The 12,080-nt window shown below is 41.4% G+C and overlaps 1 protein-coding gene across 4 annotated transcripts in view; it reads right to left on the bottom strand.

Annotated features, from left to right (window-relative positions):
- USP47 (ubiquitin specific peptidase 47) overlaps positions 1-12,080 on the bottom strand; it is a 1,494,847-nt gene that overhangs the window by 48,002 nt on the left and 1,434,765 nt on the right. For all 4 annotated transcript variants that reach the window (XM_086955947.1, XM_086955945.1, XM_086955948.1 and 1 more), the window contains 2 exons: positions 4,010-4,057; positions 3,781-3,911 (listed from right to left, as the gene is read on the bottom strand). In XM_086955947.1, the coding sequence (XP_086812073.1) occupies positions 3,781-3,911; positions 4,010-4,057 (179 nt within the window). The remainder of the gene's footprint in view (positions 1-3,780; positions 3,912-4,009; positions 4,058-12,080) is intronic.

The following is a 12,080-nucleotide window of genomic DNA, read 5'->3' on the forward strand; positions in this document are numbered from 1 at the left end:
ATAAGCACAGGTTACACACCTCGTGATGGTCACTGTGTGGGAACTTTGCTCCACAGTGGGGCATCTTTTGAATGGCGTCCTTTACATGAGGTGTAGGCCTCACGGCGTGGATAGGCCCAACTGCCCGCGTTGACGACCGGAATCGAGCTGATTGAGTCGAGACAAGGTTTGTCGATATCGAAAGTAGTTTGGTGAAGTTTGAATACGTTTTTTCGCGTCGAAGTACTTGAGAAGTAGATTTCGAACCGGAGCGGAAAATTTTCATCTGAACCCAGTGGCGGAAAAAAACAATCTAAGGATGGAGCCGATGCCCATGCGAACTATCGTCCTAGGGAGGAGTCACCAATCTCGCGACTATAAAGACTTCTTCCAAGACAACAACATGCAATCATCCGAGCCAAACACCAGGTGGCGATCTAATGCACAGTGTAAGATCTGCAGCTCATATGCCTCGAACCAGTTGTTTTGTTTTGCGAAAGTCTTTTGTCCCATCTATGTAGTACAGTAAAACTCTTAACGTCAAGCGTATGAAGAGCGCGTTCTGCTACAGAATCAGGTTGTGGGAAGAACACTGGTAATTCAACCAATTCGTTTATATGAAAAGCAGAAACTACTTTGGGAACGAATTTAGCGTTGGTGCAGAGAACTATCCTGTCTTTGTGTAGCTGAAAGAAGGGTTCTTCTAAGGTTAACCCCTGTAACTCACCAACTCTCCTCAGTGATGTCATGGTGTTTTGTTGCGTTTTAAGCTCCGAGGGAATTTTCCCCGATTCATGCCCTTATATAGGTACAATTCATAATTAAGAAACATAGACAGAGCACAGCGGACAACCAAGTAAATAGCTGATTGAGCCCAACCAGCAAACGTATTTAATGCAGACTCTTCATAAAGTGTATTCTGTCCCGCAATCAATCTCTGTTACAGATGTTCTTAGATTACAACATTGGTACAGGTTCAGCCGACACGTGATTTGTCCAAGAACAAAGTTACTTTACAAAGAACAACTATTCCCTAGGGGTTCTTTCCTGACGTTCATATGCCCGACTTTATGTCAAACTATGGCATTCCTAAACACCTTCAAGGTATAAATATGCAGTTCGAAGACCTACTTGCCGGACGCATCTCGCTACAGCAAGTGCAGATGGAAGCCGACTCTCCAGCTGACGCACTGATCAGGAAACTGACCTTCTCCTGCCGAGAATCCAGCTCCAGTGTTTCCGGCTCCCCTTGCGGGGTGTGGGGAAATGGAGTCCTGAGACAGAGATACCAGACCTCCTTCATTCTAACAAGGTATGGAGCGGATTAGAACCTAGAGAAACCTCTGGTAGATTCTTGGCAAAAACAAAACCTATGCTACACAATACTTACTTCTTCCCTCGTACTAGACTTAGGTTAGGTACATTGGGGTAGGCGTATTTTCGAAGCACCAGTTGGGTATTTTAGTCAATGTTATTTATGTATGTATTTTAATATGGCTTAGAAACCATACAATGCTCTTACAGTATTTCATATTACTGTTTACGCTGTACGCAATATACTTTGGAGTCTGCATAACGATTGTAGCAGTTCACCTCTCTTGCATGAGAAAGAAGACTGTTCAATAAACCCTTTTTATTGAAAACGCCCGTCTCACTATTTCTCTGCAACTCTGTAAAAACGAAGCATGCACAATTGACTAAATGTGAAATACTTATCTATTTTTTCTGCGACTTAGAGATATATTCTTATTCTTGGGAAACAAAGTGGTCATGTTTATGTGGTTGTCAGAAACTAATCCCTTCTTGTGTATTTGAGAAAGTTTCTAGTGACCTCTGAGTTAGCAGGGACACACATAATTAAGTTTAGTATATTCGATAGAGACCTAGTTCACCTCAGTCCTACGTCAAATCTATAGGATATATTATTCCAATGCGCAGAGCCTATTGGGAATATAGGAACTACACTACAATGGCAATGAGGAAAGTCAACCTTCCATGAGAGAAGTTGCAAAGGGTACTTGTGCAATGGTTCAAAAGGTGGCCCTATGAGCCTTGTGAGAACCATGTTAAGATTCCATACTGGTACAGTGGTAAACGTAATGGGGCAACCCAGTGTCCCTCAGAACCTGGGTGTACGTGTTTAAAGTCAAAAATGGTTCTGTCAGGGTTTTCAATTACTTAGGGCAAGTAGCAACAGCTTACTTATAACACATATCAATGATTCGGAAAAAAATAAAATAAAGACTTAACACACACCAATATTAGAAAAAATGTATTCGGAGAAAATCAAATAATCATGGCTGTCGCAATTTACAATTTCAATTGCAATATGAAATACGTGACTGTGGTGAAAGACTGACATGTGGTGATTGGTGATAAAGACAGTACAATATATATATATATATATACAGAAACAATTGAGCGTGCAATAAAAAAGGGGGAGAGGGGAAAGTTTTTATCAAAATGTACGTCATTATTTTAGCACATATGCTTCAGGATCCAATTACAAATGAAGAAAACCAACTTGCAAATACCAGACCCAACACTAGATGACTGGAGTATGCAAAGCATGTGTATAATACAGCACACATGCCTCGAACAAGGCATTTCCTTACAATACCAAAGCATTACTCCCACGCCGCCAAAAGTGGGTCGGAGGAGTGTACTTACATCAAGAAATACTGCAGAACAGAGTTGGGAGAACGGCCCTCTCTGAGGATCTGACTGTTGACCCAGCAGTGCTTGATGAATCTATGCATAGACGCCCATGAAGCACTCTGGCACAGATGCGTAGCACTTGAACACCTCTTCCCAACACTGCTGTGGTAGTGTTGGCTCTGGTGTAATGAGTCCATAGGCCACAGTGGTGGGATTTTCAGTCTGCAACATTTTTTTTCCACAGTGTCATATCTAGCTCAAACCTGAATAATATTTCATGAGGCTTAATATTCATATGAAGAATACCAAATACACTGGGAAAAATCAGTTTATTCTTTAGTATGATCGTGAGGTTTTCAGAAGCACATCTTGTTGATGCATATATTCAGTTTATTGCTTTAGCTTTACAATAGTTTTTCACGTAAGCATCAGTCAACACATGCTTTGCCACCCTAGTCTCCCAATTCACCTGTGGCATTTTCAAGGCATAATAGACTGAAACAATTAGAGAGGGCATTCTCCCCGGCCGTTCCTATTTGTGTATCGTGTTATGATGAGAAGGTTTCACTCCGCTTGAGAAATCTCAAGCAGCTTGAACATGAGTGTGAGACAAATGGGAGATTCCAGCAGGAGTGGAAGACGGTGCTATTGACATGCATTTGTTCCTCATGAAGTTCAATGCAAGCACTGGTCTGCATTCCGAGGAATATGCCAAGAAAGCCGATAGTATAAGGTAAGAAATAAATACTCCATGAGGCTGAGTCAAGGCTTGACCGACAGTCTGAAAGATGCAGGCCAAAAAAAGCCCACGGTTGAAAGGTATGGGCCCAAAGGTAAATCTATGAATATTGTTTGCAATAAGTCTGTTTGACAAATGCGCAGTCAAAATCCAGACCTATTGGTGCCATATATCTTAGCTGTCAACGCAATCCAGTCCAATTACGATTAACAACCCATTCGTGTTTTGGCAAATGTCTAAGATGAAAGGAATTAGGCATGAAAATCGAGAACCTTTCATAACTGACTTACAAAGGGATCCAGTCCTGTTGGTTCGATAAGAATAAAAGTGACAATTCCATGGATTGTGCCGCTTTCACAAAGACTAACAAGAAATTAATCTGCAATAGTGGAATTGTTACAGACCTGTAATATATCACGGCTCCATCATCACAGATGTAGAGCGGCCAGACATTCAATGTAGAAACCTTCGGATTCCAATCCAAATCTTGATGAATCTCAAGCAGTGAAATATCACAAGGAAAAGTTCCTCTACCCTGGAGTAAAAATAAATAAGAGGAAATGCTGAAAACCGTATACCTACAGAAAGATCAAGTATTAAACCGCATAGAAAGAACAAAAGTTCAAAACCTACCTTTGCAAATTCTATATTTTCCAACGGAATCCCACTTATTTCCTGGAGCTGTAAACAAATAAGAAGATATTATGAAAAGATTTCAAAATATTTTTCATTGTTGAGTCTTATCGAAAATGGAAATGCTTAAGTAGATTTAAAACATTAGACTGTTTGCTAACATTAGTTGTGATAGAGAAAATAGAACCACAACTTAAAAAGGATAATTAAGTGTTTGTGACCCAGCTCCTCTAAATCTGGTCACCTTGATGCATTTGGAGAAGTTGTAGATAATTTCCGTTAGTCAGAGAAGAGCCTTTTCTAGATTGGGCAAATGAATGGCGTTCTAACAATAAGCCATGCGCACGATTCACAAAAATAGCTGAATTTTCCTCTCTGCAGGACTCCTGCTAGGCTTGTGAATTCCAAACAGTGCAACATTTCCTCCAAAGGAGTACAAAAATAAATCTGGGAACAAGAGACAGACATAGGTACAAAAGGTACTCCAGAATTCCTTTGTGAATTCCCTTTCTCAACGATGCTGAAGCATTTTTACATGACCTATTGTACATAGTGAATATGGATGCACACGTAAGTACAGTGCAGTGGTGGGACTGCACTTTTTATTGTTTAAAAATAGCAAAAGGCAGTGTATGATATCAGAAATAACAAGAGAGTGGCATATGGGTTATCAACACAGACGTACCACAGAAGGGCCAGTTACTTACCTTCGGTAACACCTTATCTGGTAGAGACAGGATCTAGCCACAGATTCCTTATCTTAGAATCCTCCCCAGGCTCCAGACTGGGTCAGGACATGTTTTGAGCAGTACCTCTGCGTGTCGGTAGAGGGCGTCAAGTGACTCCATAGCAACATCGCCTCCCATATGGTTAGTCAATGGAGTCCATATAAGCCCCCCCCCCTCAACACTATTACATCAGTTTCTTTTGTAACTATTTCACACCAACAACACATAGCCACTTAACAATCTTTGGAAACAGTGTGCCAAAGAGAGAAAAATCTTGAAGCAACAAGTACAGATTGAAATAACTTAAGAGCAGATCTTGGAGACAACAGGGCCCTCAGTTCGCAGTGTGTGGAAGGTGGGTGGGTCGGTAAGGAATTTACGGCTAGGTGCTGTCTCTACAAGATGAGGCTTTACCAAAGGTAAGTAACTTATTCATATGACAGAGACATCTAGCCGCAGATTTCTTTTCCTAGAATCAAATACCCAAGCAATATCATCCTTGGAGGAGGGGTGGCGAACTGACCTCACCAAAGATTACCAAATAAGAGAAGCAAGTACAAAGACAGAAAGGGACCAGACCATCCGAAAATGTTAGGTGAATCAGATGCTCACCAAAAGGACCAATTTCCAAGGAGGACTATGGAAAGCCCATAAGGGAGTACAAAGGTATAAGGAGAAACACGGTATAGAACCATTAAAAAAGGTCGCCCCAAGGGGGTGGAGAGGGGGGTGTAACCTAAGATCAGGGAATGCAAAGGGACCAAGGATATTAGTGCACAGAGTCCAGGCTCAAAACAATGGAAGGAGTATTCACAGCGTGCTTGGCTGCAGCAACAAATACGAGTAAAGCGCACCCACAAGGAAACTATCCTGAGAAACGGAGTTAAAAGAAAATATACCTCCAATGATAGAATGATGGAGTAAGCGAAAGAGAATAATGAATGCAGAAGAGCACTGCTAGGACAACAACAACAACGGTAAGGATTACATTCAGAACCTTTAAGATAAATACAGGGCATCCTTCCAAAATATGAAACAGAGATGTTCATGGAAGAGAAGGAAGGAAACGGACAAGTACAACCAATAAGGTAGAAGGCGGTCCCAAGAACGGTGCAGGTACAATGCAGTGATGTACACCATATAGAAGGCCAAACGACCATATGTGCAAAAAAGACATCTACAAGAGAGCTATTCAAGAAATGGTATTTACATGGAGATACAGCCAAAGATAAATGAATAAAAGGATAAATATGCATATAAAAACATAGGAATTCCTGTAGACACACAAGTCATAGAGGGTACAACAAAAGTACATCCACTCCTCTGAGGGTAACCCACGTCCTCAGCCACTGAGCGGGAGGACGAGAAGTGGAGGAATTAGGGGCACTTCAAGAACAGAAGTAACCAAGGAAGGACAGAGATAATAGATCTTCCCGTCAAAAGAAGAGGTTACAACAGTAACAGGTGGGGGTAGAAAAATAGTTAGGAAACCACAAAACAATGCCACATAGGAGTAGGAAGTGGAAGACATCGCCCACTACAGGAAAACAAGGGCAACCTTCCAAGAACCAATGCCACTGACTGAGGAAGGATGCCAGGAAGCAGCAGCATGAGAAGTAAACAATAAGTAGCATGTGGAAAGTCTACCATAAAAGAGAAGAAGAATGAGGAGACTACCAGGGAAAACGAAGGGCTGGCTGAGGCTAAAGACAACACATTGTCCAACTAATGGAAGCAGGAAAAACAGGTAAGAACCTGACCAACGCTTCTTGGAACTTGGGGAAAGATAGAATATGCTTCACGAAAAAGTAATGAAATATTCCCACCAAAGAAGGTTAAATTGAACCTCTCCCAAAGAAAACGAGATGCCACAAAGGTGGGATTGGTGAGAGGAAGAGTCAGGAAAGAAAGGGAACCCCAGCCTCCTGTAAAAGAAGCCTACCAGATACAAATCCAAACAATCAAGGGGATCTGCGTCCCAGGAGAAGAGAACTGAAAGAACAGCAGACACAACAGCTAACCCATGGTGCAATGGCAAAGATGTATAAAATGTTATAATAACCGCTGCACTCCAAAAGTAAAACTGTAAATCTGCAGGCCAGATGTTGATAATTTTGTAGGTGCTCCGGGAGATCACCTTCTTGTTCAAGAAAGGTGCAAAATAATGTCAAAACATAAAAAGCCTTACGAGAGGTAAGGACTATCCCTGGGCACTCTTGATGCACGGCTGTGCGTAAGTAGGTAAATGATCAAGTATATTTCAAGGATATTTCAAAAGTTATCAATGATTTGTTTATTGGTATACTCCAAATTAGTGATCAAAACAGTCTCATCTTAGCATATTTTCTTCATATGTTAGTGACGATTTGATGTAAACAATGTCATTTCAAGCAAATGCATATTCCAATTCATGATGCCATCATAGGTTAAAGCCCCGATGCATTTCGTACTAAACAGCACTTCTTCAGAGGGAAAATATATCTACAAAAAATGGATAACAAGAAACGATGTATTATTATTTATTCCATTTGTATGGCGCAACAGCTACCCTGAGGGTTTCCCGGCGCCTTGGATCATAACTGTTCCATAGGGTCATAGGTTCAGGTGTCATTCTTGGTTAAAAAGCCATGCTTTAACTCCTTTCCTAAATTTCATGTAGTTCGTTTCCAGGCGAAGAGTGAGCGGGATTGAGTTCCATAATACTGGTGCCATATATCCGAAGGAGCGTCCTCCTAATCTTGCCCACCTGAATCTAGGGACCTCAAATCTCTCCTGATGGACAGACCGGAGGTTCCGGGTCAGGATGTACTTATGGACCAGTTTACACAGATAAGTTGGTGCTTCTCCTGTGTTTATTCTATACATGAAGCATAGCGCTTTAAATTTTACTCTGTTGCCTATCTTGAGCCAATGTAGTTTTCTTAGATGTTCCGATACATGTGCTCGCCTAGGTAGATGGAGAAGTATCCTCGCTGCCGCATTTTGTACGACCTGAAGTCGACGTGTAATTTCCTTGTTGGCCCCTAGGAACAAAATGTTCCCGTAGTCCAGCCTTGACCCAATCAATGCTTGCACTACAGTTCTCTGTGCCCCTTCCGGGAGTTGCCACAAAATTTTCCTCAACCATTTAAGAATGGCAAAGCAAACTGATGCCATTTTCGTGACCTGGGTACGCATTGTCAGTTTGTCATCTATTATTACTCCTAAATTACGAGCTGACGCAACGGCTTTCGGGTGAGGTCCCATTTCCGCCGACCAATGCGCTGGACCCCACAGATCTTTCTGGTTGCCGAATAAGAGTAATTCGGTTTTATCTCCATTTAGTTTTAATTTCTTGGAGTGCATCCATTGCGCCATGCTCTGTAATCCGGAGTGAAGGGAGGAGGGAGTCTTTTTATCAGTTGATGACAAGGAGAATACCAGTTGGGTATCGTCTGCGTACGAAAAGATTGTCAGACCAAATCTGTCCGCAATACACGCAAGAGGGGCAATATAAATATTAAATAACAGGGGACTCAGGATTGACCCTTGAGGAGCTCCATGTGGGGAAGTTAAAATCTCGGAGGTGTTGTTTTTAGAAAATACCTGGTAAGACCTGTCAGTTAAAAAAATTTCAAGCCATCTCAGTGCTGTACCCTTTATACCTATTCCCTCCAGGGTTTCTAATAGTGTTGCATGGGATATCGTGTCAAATGCGGCACTCAAATCAAGAAGAATGAGTGCCGCCGTGCCCCCCTGATCTAACGTTTGACGGATAGCCTCTGTAACTCCTAGCAGGGTGGATTCTGTGGAGTGCCCTGCTCGGAATCCTGACTGTGAAGGGTGTAATATCTTGTTGGTGGTTGTGAATTCCCCTAATTGCTTGTTTACATGTTTCCCTAAGACTTTAGAAAACAAAGGAAGCAGTGAAACCGGTCTGAAATTTGACAATGTCTCCGGGTCGCTGTTTGCTTTTTTCAACAATGGTACTACCATCGCATGTTTCCATGTTGCCGGTAGTATCGCTTCCTCTAGGGATGCATTTAGCAGTACTCTAATGATGTTAAGTATGTCGGGGACAAGTTGTTTAAAAATTTCAGCTGGAATGGGATCATTTGGGGAACCAGATTTAATGCTGTTAAGTGTTTCTGCAAATGACTGTAGGTCTAGGGGTTTCCAGTTTGACAATTGGTTCCCGGGAGGGTCTATCCTCACCATGGGACTCAGAGTTCTCTTTGGGGAAAGAAGTTGGGCTTCCTCATTTCCAAGGGATAGATGAATATTGTAGAACGCTGATAAATAGGAGCATAAAAGTTTAAAGTGAGAGGAATGAGTATGTGAGAATGAATCCGAGTCAGCAAGAAGATAAAAGTGCACCAGTGACTGCGAGGAAAACGTTAAGGTTAGAAACAACTGTGGGGATTAAGATGTGATTAGATGTGTTTGAAACTAAGACGTAATGAAAATTCATAAACATCCGACAAAACCCCCATTCAGACCCATTGTCAGCACCTGTGATTCTATCCACGAACCTACTGGACTCTACATAGACAAACATCTTCCAGCCAGTGTCAAAGCCATGTCTACGTACATTCAAGACACCACTGATTTTCTTACAAAACTCCAAAATATCAGGATTCTACCAGATCAACCCATCATCCTAACTACCATTGACGTCAGTTCACTATACACTTCAATCCCACATAACCTGGGTCTTGAAGCTTTGGAATCTGTTCTGGTACAAACCAACAAACCAACCGACCTACAGATCTTCATTTTGGAACTCATGCAATTCACCCTCCATCACAGCTACTTCAAATCCTCAAACAACCAACACTATTTACAGTTAAATGGAGTAGCCATGGGCAACTGTGCTGCTCCAGCCTACGCAAATTTGTTTATGTATCACTTTGAAAACCAACACATCTTGAAACACCAAAACTGGGAACCATTCCTTTGTTCATACCATCGGTACATTGATGACATTTTCTTAGTTTGGAAGGGTAACGAAACTCAGTTGACCAGTGCCATCAAAACCCTCAACTCAATCAATGACCGCATCCAATTCACTCACACTACCAGCAGATCTGAAATATCTTTTCTAGATGTACAAATCAAACTCATCAATAATCAATTTGTCACAGCTATACATACCAAACAAACAGATCGCAATAATTACCTGCATTACCAAAGTTTTCACCAACCAAGCTTGAAATGCCATTTACCTTATTCACAACTCCTGTGTGCCAAAAGGATTGCATCAACTGCTGAACTATACACTCAAGACAGTCAAAAAATCATCACCAAATTTCATAATCGGGGTTACCCCATAAAACTCACGGAAACTGCAGAACAACGAGCATTGGCTCGTACAAGGGAAGACTTATTGAAACCGAAAAATATCTGCCAAGAAGATGATAAACGTCTTGTTTTTTTATCCAAATTTTCTACCCAATCCACAAAAATCAAGGAGGCGATTCGCAAACACTGGCCAATGCTACAATTGGAAACTGACTTCAATAAGATTTTTGAGAATCCGCCAATTTTTGCCTACCAGCGTTCCAAAAACATACAATCCTTTTTAAAACAACCTACATTATCTACTTCAGCTGTTTTCAAAGGAACTATATCATGCCATAACTGCGGACCTTGCAGCAGTATCATACCTGGTGACATTCTATCTCATCCCACAAAAGGCACTCCAATTCATCTCCAAGTGAACGCGACTTGTGATTCAACTAATGTTGTATGCATGTTAAAGCGCCCATGTGGACTCCCATATGTGGGAAAAACAGAACGAAAAATCAAAACTAGACTCACTGAGCACCGTAGTAACATCCACACCAAGAATTTGAAGTCCTGCATTGCCGCTCACTTCGTTGTGCAATCCCACAATCCCAGCCAAATTCGGTTTCTAATTCTAGAAGTGGTGAGCAAACTACCCCACAAAGACAATAGTAAACACCTATTACAACGCAAATTGCATTGGATATACCTTTTACAAGCGCTTCAACCGAAGGGACTGAATGACAGAATAGAATTTAGCTGTCACTTATGATTACTGTATAACATTCTGTGTATTATACCATATGTACCTGATCTCTCTCATGCCTGTGATTACTTTTTCTCATTGATACCCCTTATGTAATTGTACTTATTGTCACAGTGCCTGTCATGTTTTGGCTCCTTCTTTCCTTTCCATGCTCTCTTTTTCTTTTTTGCATTCACACTATCTGTGGTAAACCTTGTGTTCAATTTCCCGTTTTTCTCTTATAAGTGTTTTTTCTGTAGGTTTGTCTTTTTTCTTGTTTTACTCTTTTGCACTTTCCCACTTGCCTTTTATCCACGGTTACTTACATCACCCGATCCATCCCCGATTCCCACTCCATTGTGGAGTCCCATTTCTATGACTATGCCCTCACTTTCTCATTAGGCGCTTGTGCGCATGCTCGGCGTCTTCCGGGTCGCCGTCTGGTCAGACCGGACTGATTACCTTTCATACCGCGACCGATTCACCTCTGTGACGGGTAAGCAGCACTACTAGTCTAACTTACGGCCCCATCTCACTGTCTGCACGATTATTTGCACTTTTCCTCCTTATTTGTGTTTTTAAGGCACCACAGTCTTTTACCTCGCATACTTCACCCCCGTAATCCATTTCCCTCACTGTCCTCTGTTTAATTTCTTTCAAACTGGGGACTTTTGGTTGTCTAAATTACGTCTTAGTTTCAAACACATCTAATCACATCTTAATCCCCACTGTTGTTTCTAACCTTAACGTTTTCCTCGCAGTCACGGGTGCACTTTTATCTTCTTGCTGACTCAGATTCATTCTCACATACTCATTCCTCTCACTTTAAACTTTTATGCTCCTATTTATCAGCGTTCTACATCGTTTCTTGTTATCCATTTTTTGTAGATATATATTCCCCCTGAAGAAGTTCTGTTTAGCACGAAATGCATCGGGGCTTTAACCTATGATGGCATCATGAATTGGAATATGCATTTGATTGAAATGACATTGTTTACATCAAATCGTCACTAATATATGAAGAAAATATGCTAAGATGAGACTGTTTTGATCACTAATTTGGAGTATACCAATAAACAAATCATTGATAACTTTTGAAATATCCTTGAAATATACTTGATCATTTACCTACTTACGCACTGCCGTGCATCAAGAGTGCCCAGGGATAGTCCTTACCTCTCGTAAGGCTTATAAGATGTATAAAAGCCACCCACAAGAGGCAACAGCAGCGTCCGTACACCAAGTGGGTAGGTAGAACAACAAAAGGGTAAAAACGCATACAAGAACATCAGACTGCTGAAGGTAAACAGCATTAGGAGCATGATAAAGAAGA

Source organism: Lissotriton vulgaris, chromosome 2_1 (genome assembly GCF_964263255.1).
Source record: "Lissotriton vulgaris chromosome 2_1, aLisVul1.2, whole genome shotgun sequence".
Classification (NCBI taxonomy): Eukaryota; Metazoa; Chordata; class Amphibia; order Caudata; family Salamandridae; genus Lissotriton; species Lissotriton vulgaris.